Source organism: Gopherus evgoodei, chromosome 4 (assembly GCF_007399415.2).
Source record: "Gopherus evgoodei ecotype Sinaloan lineage chromosome 4, rGopEvg1_v1.p, whole genome shotgun sequence".
In the NCBI taxonomy this organism is placed as follows: Eukaryota; Metazoa; Chordata; order Testudines; family Testudinidae; genus Gopherus; species Gopherus evgoodei.
Genome location: NC_044325.1, coordinates 79,291,801 through 79,306,163, shown reverse-complemented (window position 1 = coordinate 79,306,163; position 14,363 = coordinate 79,291,801). Strand labels below are relative to the sequence as shown.

The 14,363-nt window shown below is 45.0% G+C and overlaps 1 protein-coding gene across 1 annotated transcript; it reads left to right on the top strand.

Annotated features, from left to right (window-relative positions):
- Positions 1–667: 667 nt before the first annotated feature.
- C4H11orf96 (chromosome 4 C11orf96 homolog) lies at positions 668–1,981 on the top strand. The gene has a single exon (XM_030562601.1). The coding sequence runs from the start codon at positions 989–991 to the stop codon at positions 1,352–1,354; it is 366 nt and encodes a 121-aa protein (XP_030418461.1). The 5' UTR covers positions 668–988; the 3' UTR covers positions 1,355–1,981.
- Positions 1,982–14,363: the final 12,382 nt, after the last annotated feature.

Here is a 14,363-nt window from a genome sequence, read left to right as displayed (position 1 = left end):
AGCACGAGCGCGTAGAGCTGCTTCCTAGGCGCGGTTTGGAAATGGACCGGCTGCAGGTCGTGCAGCCGGCTTGCGGAGAAGGGGCGGGGGGGCCAGTTGGGCCTATGGGGCAGGGGCCCGATGAAAAGGTCCGGAGGGCTTGGGGTAGGGGGTGGGCGGGGCGTGCCCTCCCGCAGGACCCGGTCGAGGTAGGCCCGAGCAGCGGGCGGCAATGGGGCACAGGGTAGCGGAGCCTGCTGATTTCCCGCCCCGGGGATCTGCTCCCTCCGTCACTCTCAGCTAGGGCTGATGTTTCTAAGGGGCAACAGCAGCTGGACAGGTGAGAGAGGGAAACAGGTGAGCACTGAAATCCGCCCGTGGCGGGAGCGCCTGGCACCCCGTCGCCAACCAGCCCCCCACGGGTGGGTTGCAAGCGGAGCAGCGCAGGCTGGGCCCTTCCCCCTCAGTCTGCCCCGGGCCAGGGGCTGCAGCCAGAGAGCGGCGTGGGAAAGCCCCGGGGCCTCCCCAACACAGTCTCTCTGCAGCGCGGGGGCGGCGTTATTTTAGCACAAATGACTCGCCGACGTCAGGCGGAAGGGAAGCGGCCCGGCAGGCTTTAAATGGTAGTTGGTGTCATCTGAGCATGCTCCTGTGTGGGCCGAGGGGGCTATATAGCGCCGGGGACGGCCCAAGCAGCGGCAGCTTTCGCTGAGCACAGGAGCGACCCCTCTGGCTGCAGCGTTCGCGCTCCGCACGGGGACCGCTGAGGGATCCGCTCCTGGCCGGGGCAGCGAGCGAGACTCCGCCGCCAGGCCTGGGGAGTGAGCTGGCCCTCGGGGAGCCCGGCCCGCCTTCGGCTGCGGACTGAGGGGACCGGATTGGGCCCTGGCTAGGCTCGGAGCCCGCGCCCATCCTCGTGGTGCCTGGGACTGGGCGCTCGCCAGCGGCCGCCTGCTCCTCTCGCTCCTGCCCATCTCGGGTCTCGCGGAGCCGCAGTAGAGCGGCTAACATGATGGCAGCCAAGCAAGCCGAGCTCATGGGCATCTGCTCCAGCTACCAAGCGGTCATGCCCCATTTCGTGTGCATCGCCGAGGAATACCCCCAGCCCGTCCGCCCCGCCAAGATCCCCAAGGGCAAGCTGAGGAGAGCGAGACAGTCCCGCTTCAAGACCCAGCCGGTGACTTTCGATGAGATCCAGGAGGTGGAGGAGGAAGGGGTCTCCCCTATGGAGGAGGAGAAAGCCAAGAAATCCTTCCTGCAGTCCCTGGAGTGCCTGAGGAGGAGCACCCAGAACCTGAGCCTGCAGAGAGAGAAGCTCAGCAGCTGCAAGCTGCGGAGCAGTTTGGACTCGAGTGACTCGGACTCTGCCCTGTGAAGGGACCTTTGGGGCTCCATGATCACCCATCACAGCAGCTTTGCAAACACACTCATCAGAGAGAGAGGGGACTGTGCGTGCTTCACAGTGAAGTCTGCAGCCGCGAGACATAAGCGCAAGAACTTTATAGTTATATTTTTCAGGGGAGACTATTTGTGGAGATCCTTGCTACCGAGAATTGCTTTCCAAATAACGGCCACTGGACACTCTTTTGTATTATAGATTAGATCCTAACTGACAGTCAGTATGGCAAGAGGGGTACTTTGAAGGGACCATGATGAAGGCTTTATTTAAGAGGGGGGGGAAGTTCCTTTTAATTATCCTCCTGATAAAGAACCAGTCGGGAGTGGGATAGATTCCAAGAGCAATTTGCAAGTAAGGTCAGGATGTTTTCTAAGAAAGCACTTTCATGTTTGTTTCTATTTGGTTGTATGAAACTTATGTTTAAAAAAAAAACTTTTTCCATTTGTTAGAAGAAATCTGAGCTGTTTTGGATGCAGTGAGCTGCTGGACTTTATATTTATTTTTGCATTTAAATTGTTGACTGCATTAATTTAATATCTTTCTACCTGAATGTCTGTTGTTATTTCCATAAAAGAAATAAAACTCAATATATTTGCATAGTGCATTTTGGAGAATATTTATTGGGAATAACTATTCCTATTTCTACTTGCTTACCCTTTAGTGAATATATGGACTTAAAATTGTTGACAGCTAACCCAAAAACAACAATATCCTTTTTGGATGGGGTGGAGGTGTTGGGGGAAAGGACATTGTCAAAGGGGTATTTCACTACATATCTTAAGTATATACTATAAGAATTTAGCTAGATGACATCTTTTTTTAAAAAGAAGCTTAGCATAAAGCAAGTAATAAAACAAGAAATTAGATGATTGGTAAGGAAAGTTGCTAACCCATTTTTTTGTAAATTAGCAAAACTGGGAAAGTCTAATAATTATTCTTAGAATTGTTATTATATCATTATTGAATGACTATTCTATGTTCTGATCAGACTTTCTTTTCTGCCTTTGACAAGTAAATTGGTCAGTGCTACAGACATGCTAAGTGGGTTGGGTTTTTTTTGAGAAGTGTATATATAATGCAGTTCCATTTAGTAAATCAAGAAGCTGCAGGGCACTCTGGACACACAGATTTCTGTCAGGTAGGAGAGTGAAAGATTTTGCTGAGGATGAAGATCAGCCAGGAATGAATCTGTGGGACTGTTGGGTTGTTTGTTTTTTAAGAGTTTGCAGGGTCTTTTTAGAATCTCTGTCTGTTGCAGACACCACAGTATTTATGCTGGGAGCATTTACACAACCTCTGCAAAGGGAAAAGCAAACTCAAGGGTTGGGATTTATTTGCTTTCTTCTTTCACTTTGTTGAAGTGCTGTTAGGCTAATTGTTCATGCCCATATGAGCATCTCTCCCATCTAGAGCCGGCTAGACAAGCCTCAGGCTGTTCAGACTTCCTAATTACTAGATATTATCGATACAGAGGCTATATTAAGGCTGCTGGAGGTCAGAGTCTGTGACTGTATAGTTTGCCCAATGAGGGTTTGATTTGAGGAGACCTGGAGAGCAACTTTTTCATATGAGACCACAGTTCAGTTGTAGCATTGATCCTAAGTGAAATCAGATTTGGCCATGCTTCTAGGGAGCTATGGAGAGAACATACCAGAATTTGGACATCTGCGGTGCTCAGGGCTGGATTTGTGTGAAGACAGAAATTGAGGTGGACAAGATGCAAGTCAGGATTGAGGTGCATTGCCACAGTGCAAAGGGGATTGGAGGAGTGAAATTGTGGGATGTGCTGCTGGAAAGGATTAAAGTGCATTAAAAGAGCTGTCTTGGATGCCCAGCACTGAAATAGCAGTGTGCGCTTTGGGTCAGCGTTGAGGGGCATCAGTGAAGCTGTGTGTGGAAGCTTGCAGTTGGACTGCTCCCTTCTACTTTTGTACTAAAACAGCTGATTTTTAAATTCATTCAAAATGTAGGAACCAATTGACCCTAGCAATAGCATAAAATCACATACACAATCTAATAGGTGAGGGAATGGCTCTGGGACATATGCTTCCCTGTTACTAAGCATTTGACACCATCACAATATCTGGCAACGCACCTTATGAGAGAACCGGAGCTTTTCTCACTGTGGCAGTAAACTTCAATGGTTGCTTTCTGTACAGACAACCACACAACATCCATGCACAAGGAAGAGTCACAGTTCTACCCCAAGAACAGGTTCAGGCATGCAGACAGTCTCACTGAAGTCTAAATTAAAAGAAATAATCAATTACCAGAAATCTGGGTGTTTTTCCTTGACAAATTCCCAGCGCTGTTCCAGCTCCTGAAATAAATCTGTTTAGTGAGGTGATTTGAAGCTTCAATCTAGCACTTTAGCTTCCTCTCTAAAAACAGCATTGAAAATACACAGCAGGGTAATGAACTCCACAGTGTTTCTGGGATACATGGCTCAGTGGCATCATCCTTCCCCATTTCTCAGGCGCAGAGAGTGGCTGTTCAGCCATGTCTTTCTTCCAAATTCAGGTCCAGGTTCTGCTGTTCCCTAGAAAAGGCAGAGTCTCTCAAGAGGAATCTTAGGCTGAGTGATAACATCCTTTCCTCTGCCCCACTTTTCCTCTGAATTGCTGGGATTAAAAGGAGGCCATTTACCCAAAATCCTTTCATCTCTGGGTTTGTGAGTAGCTGTGCTGCTGTCACATGCTAGCTGCAGAAGGCTGCACCAATTCAGGCTGGTGACAGGAACAGAGCATCAGGCACTGACTTTCCTGAAGGGGAAATATCTACATTCACTTTTCAGTTCCAAGATACAAATCCAGGACGTGGTGAGGGTTTGTTCAGCAAACAAAAAGGATTCAAGAATCTGCTGCAAAACAATTTGAGAAAGCACTTCATATTCTAAATAAAGTGGGGTAAATTAAGTATCTCTTCAATGGTCATTGTTATCGTTCCCCTTCCCTGCCCTTCCTCTCCCTCTCCCCCAGTGAATATCATGCTGGTGGAAGGTGCCAAAGTGACAGTCCTAGAGCCTGGGGGTCTTGCCTGGTACAGCCCAGGCAACAACAATGCAAAGCTTCCACTGGCCAGTGTGCTTTAGCCCTGTTCCAAAGGGGCACCTTCAGTGTGAAAGGGAAATGCACTCCTTGTGGGCCCAGGCTGTCCTTGTCCTCTAATTGGAAGGTTACTGTTGTGATAGTGTTTTTGTGTGATGTCCCCTAGGAATTGGACTAAGACCCAACAAACTCATTTTACCCAGGTCACCAGACCATCATTCGATGACAACGACTTTCCGTCACCACCTAACTTATACCCAAAGCTTGAGATGTGGCTCGTGCATTTAACATTTTAAAAGTGCTCAGCAAATGTCAGTTAATCTATCCTGCTTCCCAAAAGGCATGATCTTCCCCCTTTTACAAAGGACACAGATGAGGCACAAACTCCCATCGAGCACAGTATGTGCAGGATGGGGCTCAGAGTGGGGGGATGCTTTATTAGATCTGACTTTTATTAGATTTTTCCCTCATGCTGCTTTTTGTAAAAGCAGCAAAGTCCTGTGGCACCTTATAGACTAACAGAGATATTGGAGCATGAGCCTTTGTGGTTGAATACTCACTTTGCCAGCCACTGTAGCAGGGGAGACAGTGAACCCTGCACCTAGAGCTTGCTGGATAATAAGGCCTCTATCTTCATTATTTTTAAGGCTACCCATGTTTATTCTGTTCCTGATTTGTGTCCAGTCTTCTTAGAGCTTGTCAGTGTTCACACTATGTAGCTGCAATGATGTAAAGCAGTAGTGTAGGTATGCTGTGCAGGTGTAAAGTGACTTGCAGCGGCACGGCTTACCTAGTCTCAAACTTCTTACGCTGGTACAGCACAGCTACACTAGGGGTTTGGAGAGTGCAACAACATCAGTGTGTGTCCGTTGGTGCAAATATCCCCCATATAGACAAGCCCTTTCTGAATTTTTCCAAAGCATTCTTGGTTGAGCTTGAATTGGTAAATGAACTGAGGATTTCCAGTTGCAATTTAATTCCAATCCCAAAGGCAACAGGACATTTCCATCCTGCTAATTGCACACGTGGTTCCTTTATTTGACTCCATCTCCCAAAGTTTCTGAATTGGTGGAATGTTGTTCTAGTCACCAAGTGTTTAAAACTGATGCACAGTTTCTAGGTTTATAATAACCCTAGGAGGACTGTTTTGTGTTGTGTGGTCATTGGTACAGCTAAGACACACCTAAACTGTAGACGTACAGGGCTCTCATAGCTCCAACTGACTTCAGTGGAATTTTGGGAGGTCAGTTCATCGTAGGATTTGGTCTGTGGCAAGAAGTTTCTTTGTCATAGTTCTGTTGCATTACACATTGATAAACAGAAGCAGTTACTGCTAGCTTGACTGCTGTTGGTCTGATCCTGCCATACCACTCAAGCCTGTGAAAGGATTGCAAGGCAGAGCCTATTAAAAAATAATTACATACATGGTTACTTCACTTACATAGTAACTTCAGAGCCGAAGAACAGAACAAAAACAGGAATATATACTTAATTGTTTGGATAATAGTGAACTATAGTTACTATATAACTACCTGCTGGTTTAGTTCCTTATTAGTGTAGAAAGTGATATATATTTGTAGGTCATTTCATATACAAGGGTCCCAAAATGATTTTAAGAGTGTAATAGATGTTGCAGTCAGACAATCTGTGGCTGCGATCCTGTTGAAGTTCACAAGTTAAGCAGAGTGGTGTAGGACCCGTATCTGGTTGGGGGACCTTAAATGAACACAGGATGCTGCAGAAAGTGTTACTAGTGACTCCAGAGGTGGTGGTCTTTCTTCTGAATCCATACTGAACCAATGCCCCAGCTGTGGGATTAGGGGCACTCTAGTGGTAGAGGCCTATGGTAAAACTATGATCCTCATTCCTTGCAGCCAGGGGATCAGCCTTTGTGTCCTGGCCAAGTTCCTCCTCAGGGAATTACATTTTGCCTCCCTAAATTCCCCTGGCAGTTTTCATTGGGTACAGTATTCATCATCTGCTGCCCATAATGATTGTTTAGTGTTGCTGTGGATGGTTAAATTTTGCCAAGTCTCACCCCTGAGGTGACTGCATCCAAGTTATGAATGATGTGATTCCTGCCTGTAGAATGTACCAGTTTAAACTCCTAACATTTTTTGTGCTATAGAAATGTAAGGTATTATCAGGGAAATTGTAAAGGCAAACACAGAAACCATTAAAAAGAATGAAGAGTACTCGTGACACCTTAGAGACTAACACATTTATTTGGGCTTTCACAAGCATGGGCCATCAGCTCCTATTTTACTGAGAGGGGGATGTTGCATGGGACAACGGGATTATTAGTTAGTCCTCAAGTTTTATCAAAAAGCATTATGGGCTCTTTAACTCCCAGCTGGGCAGCCAGCTGAACTAGATATAAGGGAGTCCAGCTTAACATTGGATCCAAAGCAGCCTGTAATGGAATATTACTCAGAGTGCTCAGTCCATATTGTCTAGAGGCGAGAGTGCTACCAAGTATGTCAACACTACCTGGCACTTAAATATACAGGGCAGCATTTAATGCCACTTAATTGATGGTACAACCAGTTTAACTGATGCCAAGGGACACTGAGTGCTCCTTATGGCCGCATAACTAACCAGTAACTGCAGTGTCATTTTCATGTAATTCTCTGGAGTCAGAGCATTATCATCAAGCCCAAATACATGACCTCTATAGTTATGCACTGAGGACTTCTGGGTTAGCAAATGTCATCAGTGGGTAAGTGTGTTATAACTACCATAGGGCCAGCTCCTGCTGTCAGATGCAGTGGCAGCAAACTGGAATAATTCCACTTACTTTCTTGGAGTTACTCTAGATTTGCCCCTGTATAAGTGGGATGAGTCCAGTTCTTCCTATATCCCTGGTATTACTAAGCATGTTTCTGGACCTAGCACCTAGCTTCTCTGCTGCATAATACTGATGCTACCATTTTGCTTAGAATAGTGTCTTACAGAGGTTTAATCTGATTTGTGTGCCAGAAGCAATGCATGGTGTGCTCCAGCAAGCTTGATGACATCTGTTTTTCTGCTCAGACACAAGAGTCTGTGGTAACAGAATCCAATGGGGGTGGATTTGGTATTTCCTCTGGAGCTTCCATGTGTTTGTATTGATTTTGAAATGCAGTGAGACTTTTTTTCCCCCTTTCAAACTAAAACAGGGTCCACTTGACTCTGGTTTCAAACAAAACAAGATCTGCTCTGGTAATTTATGAGGTGACTCTTTGTTTCCAAATATTTGCATTGGGGAGGTTGAGTTTATTTACTGGTGGATGGGAAATTACTTTTCTCAGTCTGATTTAAAACCCTGTTGTTGTGGAGGATTATTTTCCTTGTGAAGAAAATGACCTTTCTTGGGCAGAAGGAGGTGGGGAAAGAAGAGGTGGGGAGAGGACACAGCATGTCTGTGAAATTACTCTTGGCTTGGGTAATAGAAAATTGCATGAGGGATATTTATCTGCTTGTTACTTTCCATCTCGGGTTCTGGTAACTCAGTATTTTCCCCTTTGAAAAATGTTCTGAACTCTTGACAGCTTGTGGTCATCAACAATCTATCCACGGCTCTTTTCACAAGAATGTGTCATGTCCTAAGGTAATTGCATTCTGCTGACTCAAATTTCCCAAGCAATTTCACTTAGAAAACATACTTTTTTCACTATTCTTAAAAAGTGCTGGGTAGTTTTAGTGCCTGCTTTTAAATAGCTGCTGTGTTCCACACAGGAGGTGGATACATTTGAGCAGTGGGTAAGTAATGTCTGTATGGCACTGGTATATCAGCTGGTAATGCATATAGGTATTTTTCACAATGATGTTATTCATTGTGTGATTATGGTCATTGGAGCCCCAGGACTCCCTGACGCTTTCAATATATAAATCAGTGCAGGCTAGGTTATCAGATTTTGGAGGATGGAAAAAGCCTAGAAATCTTACAGACAGAAAGAAGCCTGGAAAAATGTAAATCTGATTGTCTGCAAAGAGGCAGTTAAGATACAGAGTTCTCTGGGAATGGAACTGCTGCAAGGAAGGGGAAAAAAATAAAAGAAATCCAGGGAACAAAAAGGAAGATAAAAAATAAAAACCCAACCCCAGAGTGGAACTGGATGTGGCCCATATGTCTAAGAAGGCAACCTAGATAACCTGTTTATAAGCTGCTCCCATAAGCAGCACCCATGAGCCCAGGCACACACTGAAATTTGGATAGCTTTACCTGGTAATTCTAAGTATGAAGTATATTGAACTTTTTATTTGGATCCCTCATTTGTTTCCCAAAATAAACATTAGAGCCTTGAGCCATATTAGCTTCTCTCACTCTCTCTTGTTTCTAGCTATTACATTTGTTTTATGGATGTTTATTGCTGGATAAACAATGTCCCTATGCAGTCAAATCATAAAGCTGGAGAGAGATTGTACATGGGTCATTAGAACAGGGTATTGAGTTTCAGGACTTCTGGGTCTGGGAGGGAATATGCTGGTTAGAGTATGGGGTTGAGAATCAGGACTTCTGGTACTATTCCTGGTTCTGCCACTGACTCATTGTGTTATTTTGAGCAAGCCACTTGCCCTCTCTGTGCCTGAGTTTCCCCATCCATAAACCCAGGGGGCTGTGAGGCTTAATTCATTAATGCTTGCAAAAGTTAAGTGCTACATCTGAGTATTCTGCAGGTCACTAGAAACAATGGCTGGTTTGCTGAGAAAGGAGAGGATTGCTGAAGAGACAGGACTTGTGCTTGGGAAACCAAACCATCAGCAATCTGATCTCAGAGTTTATATAACAGATAAATTGCAAAACCACCTGCTGTACCAAATAATAAGGTCTTACGCTGCCTGGGACCTGAGGACAAAGACTGGCCCTGTCATGTTCATCGGATTTGGGCAGAGTGCATACGGCTTGGGGAGTCCTCAGAGCCAACTCTTGATAAACCCAGCAAAGTATCTAGTCTATATGTTTTAGTCATCTGGGAGACTGAAGTCTTGTAATTACAGAACAAATTTCCCACATACTAATGCATCTCACACTGACAAGAAGAGGCTTCCACTGGGACATGGAGTCATCCACCTGGAGGCACAGGGTAGGGAGGACTTTTCTCCCCACTCCACATACACACGTTTTACTGTCCTGTTGATGTCCCTCTCCAAAGGGCTGCTGGTCTCCTGTATTCTCACACCTGCTCTTTCTCATCCTCCCTCCTCTCCCAACTTTACTTTTAAGAAGTTGCCTCACTGCACTGAATAGTTCAGTCTGTATGGTCCCTTCAATCTGTGGCCTTCTGAGTGGCAGCAGATCCAGCTAGGGCCACCTGAAAGAGGGAATTTTGAGATATGCATACCTAAAAACGAAGAACTGGGGCCAAGACTCACCAACTCATTCCACAAAGCTTGCCAACTGTAACAGTAACTCAATCCCTAAGGAATTGGATTGGATTCAGACAGGTGGACTAAAGAGGAAAGGCTACATATCCCATTACAGTCCCTGTGCGTCTACCCATCCATCTATCAGTCCGTTAATATCATGCTCATCACTGTGGTATCCAAGCACCTGATTCTCTGCGTCGTTTCAGTTTCCCTGTAGAGTTCAGAGTTTCTTTCTTCTCTGCAAGTTGAAGGCACTTCTGAATGTCTCACAAATAGGCAGCTGGTTGCCCAAGAGGCTATGTGTATATGATGTATAGCACAATGGATTCATTTGTGTTGAGTCACTCTATCTTCTTGGAAAAGGGAACACTTCTCAGGCTTCGTTTATATCCTGTTGGATTCAGGTGATTCCCAGGAATATATTTGCTATTTCCTTCTTTTTGTTTTGGTTTGTCTATATATTATACAATGTCAGATGAGTTAGCTAACTCCTAAGTACATTTACATCACATATTACGCAGCATGTTCTTCCAAATCCCTCCTGGCACAATCGTGGAAGAGACCACACCGAGAACTGCTGAAAACTGTCATCACTGAAGTCTTATCTTTGCCAGAATCTAGGGTCAAAAGGTTGAAAAGAGATCACTGATTTTGAGTGTGCAAATGTCAAGACCCCCTGGGGCCTGGTTTTAAAAAGTGATGAAAATATGCAATTGCCGCTGAAGTCACTGGGAGCTGGGGCTGCTCAGCACTTCCAAAAATCAGGCCCCAGGGATCTCAAAATGTGGGCTTCCAAAATCAGTAGCTATTTCTGAACATTTTGGCAGCTTTATGAGCATGAAGCCATGATCACCCCCAAGGTAAATCACTGTTGCATATTCCCTGTGGCTCTATCCCAGAGGTATGTTTGATTTCCTGTTTCTATTGTTAATTCCTTTCTAAATATTTAGAGCTTGCAGTTAAACTGACCAACAGCAACCAACTCCAGAAAAGTTCTAAACAAATGGATGCTAAGCATGGTGCTGGGAGCTGAGCTCTTTTCAAATCCTGAGTCAGCCATACAGAGGAGCTTGGTGACTTTCCTGGGTTAATATAGAATGGAAAGTTTCAGGGACCATGGTTAGAAAAAATAAGTTTTTCCTAAATAAAAATGGACCTGGTCCAAATTCTGTGCTGACTAAGTAACTCCATTGCGGCTAATGGAATTATACTGAATGGGGGATAAATCAGCCTTGAATTTGGCTCCATTTGTGTTGCTGGAACCCAAACCTCGCTAACAAGTAGAACAGAATTGTGTGTGGAAAGTGGGAATTTGTTTCTTGCTGGTATAAATGGGCAGGACACATTTGGTAACTGATGAATTTCTAATTCAGATAGCATGGACTGAAAGTCTCTTGACCCTGATCACACAGCCCTCTGATTACAGTGGCTCTCAGTGACAGGAAGACACAGATAAGTTCATACAGCCACACGGGCATTTGGATGCTTCTCTGATTCACACCAAGAGCCTGAAATCTTGGCCAAACAGGCTATGCTGCTGGGGTTTCTGATACTTCCAGTTCCTGCTTCTATTCAGGCTGCCATGATCTGAAAAGGGCCCTGATGCTGCTAAGCCCGGCACTGTCCCCTGTGGCAATGCTTACTCTTGAGGAAGAGCCGTGATTGCTGAGCAGACCCCTTTTCTCTTCCTCCTGGGGAAAGCTTGTCACCCCCATTCCACTTCTTCCCTCCACTCTGTTATCAAGCTAATGAAGTTTGTACAGACCTGGGGCCTGAGGAGAGGCTGAAGGGCAGTTCCCTCCTAAGTAAAGGATCCTTGGTTTGTAGCAAAAGTTCTCTCTGCTATAAAGCAGGAAGAGACTAAAGGGAGAAGCTGCTGCTATCTTATATATGGTAGGGTGCCTCTGTCACTCCAGGTGTGTGGGAGGACTGTGACAGAGCTGACTGCAGGTGGGAGGCCTCTCTGGCTCTCAGCCTGTTGCTGAGGTAGGGTCCTTTAAGGCCAGATGTTATACAACAGACATATACTGAATGAAAGGAGGACATATAGTCCATCATGTTCCCCTCAGTCCTGGCTGCCTGCTGTTTCCCCAGCAACTTCACTTCTCTCTTGGACTCACTAGGATTCCACATCAGACTGAACTCTCTTGGCATGAAATGCAAAATCGTCATAATAAAAGGACATCAGCACTGATGAAAGGTGGCCGAGACTAGCTAAGTGAAAATCTGCTTGCCCTATCTGGGAGAGATGCACAGAGATCTGCCAGGATGTGCAGTAACTTGTGGTGTTCGGGGCTGGAAGGGGATGTGTAATGATGCTCAGTTGAACAGAGATATATAGAGAGAAGCAGGTGATCCACTGTAATATGCGGTAAGTCTTGGCTGTGCAGTGACACTGGGTTGGGCAGATGCATGGGGACCCAGAGACATGCAGAGACGTGCAATAACTTGCAGAGCTCAGTGGCTGAAGACAGATGTATGGGGACAAGGACATGCAGGGACACTGGGACACATAGGGATGTGCAAGGACATTTGGAAAATGTAAACTGGCATTTTGGATGCCATAGGTTTAATAAACATCTGAAATCCTCAGTGCTGCTGCCCTGTCACAGTGCCACATCCATGACCATGCTGACGTCCTCAAAACACTGCCCAGTGCCATATCTTTATTTCCCATTGTATCTAGTTAAGATAGTTTTAGCCCTGAGGAATCTATTATAGCCTGTACTATGTACCAGGTAGCTTCCCAAAGTGATTGGCTCTTTGTATTCCCCAGTCAAGCCTGCTGCAGTCCTACCACAGGCTCTGGAGTTATATTGTGTGTTCTGCTGGAGAGCGCTGTGCATTTCCCCATCTCCTTTTACTGAAGAATAAGGAAGGAAACATTCTAGTGAAACTTATGCCTGTTTGTATTGTTGCTTAGCTTACAAAGACCAAGAGCTCTTTGGAGCAGAGTCTGTCTATTTCTCTGTGTTTGGAAAGTGCCCAGTCCACACTGAGCACTATTGTAATCCAAATTACATACACAAAACTATGTTAAAAGAACTCTGTTAAGGCTGTAAAGTCAAGCACTCAAAAGTTAGGCAATGCCAGATTTCAGGTTTTCTGTGCAACCTTAATTCAGCCCCATTGTATATATTTATCATTATACAGCCTAAAATTACATGATCATATACTACTTTTTACACAGGACGCTTCTTCATTCAGTGCAAAGGATGGACAATACTCACTTAATATTCAACATTTTGTTTTATCCTTTTGTGTGTGACCTTGCTATAGAATTATTAATTTCCTTCTGGACTCCATGCTACTCATTACTATAGAATTTGAGTGCTTAATAGACACTAATTAATTTATTTCCACAACACCTTTGTGAGATAAGGGGTTATTGTTATCCTCATTTTACCAATGGGAAAAGATTAAGATCAAAAGCATCCATGAATTTTAGGAGCCCAATTTGGGATGCCTAGGGTCTGGTATTTTATTTTTTCCAGAGTACTTACCAATATATAGCACTTCATATGTTCAAAACACAACTCCCATTGACTTCAGTTGCAGTTGTGAGTGCTCAGAACTTCTGCAAATCAGACCCCAGAGTCTCAGGTCAGGCAACCAGAAAATGAGGGATACACAAATAGTGACTGTCACAGTTCCGAAGGTAACTGCACCTTTGACCCCTTCATGACCTCACTGAAAGCATTCCGCTTAGGTCTCCAGCCTCCAGCCATCACCTGTCTCAGGATGAAGTCCGAGCAGTCTCTCCTTCTAGACTGAGGAGTTAGGCTGCAGTTCTTCCTGCCATTCACTGTAATTATCCCCAGCAGGTCTGAGCTTAGTTCAGCATCAGCAGCTCTGCTCTCTCTCGGGGGCAATGACAGGGTTAACCAGTGACCAGCCAGCCTTTAGAAAGCAAAGAGAAAAGCATTACAGAGAAAACATAGCTTAAAAATAATTAACAGCTTATATGCAGGTCTTAGCTTATCAGGTGGCACCCGTCATCCACAGAGAGAACCTGGTAGGAACAAAGGCCCATATTCTTCTAGGAACTTAGGCACCTAACTTCCACTGATTTCAGTGGGAAATAGGCACCTACATACCTTTAAGGATTTGGACCAAAGTACTTCAGACCCTTCTTCAGGGACTGTACTTCTTGATCACAGCATCATGTCAGTTCCTGAATCAAAGGACAGTGATTTCCTCCCTGTGTCAGTATGGTCACTTTTTGACAATTCAGTTCTTTCTTAACATTCTTTAACCAGTTCAAGTCAGTATAGCCAGCATCCCCTAATGGGAGAGATTTCCCCAGGCTTGTTGATCTGCCTGCAGATTTGCATTAAATATTCCTCCCACCCACCCTATGGTTTTGCCCTTCATGCTTATGAGAAAAATCAAACACTAGTAGTTCTTGAGAGACTTGAACTCTGATCTAATCAGCATGTATTGAATTCTGAAAGGGAGAGCCATCTCCTGATGTAAATCTGTCGGCCCTAGTCCCCAGTAGCATGTGTTTGAATAGACCAGGAATCAGCAACTGGGCCCAGTAGCTGAGTGAAGACTGGCCTGCCAAGGTCTCTCTGTTAGTGTGTAGG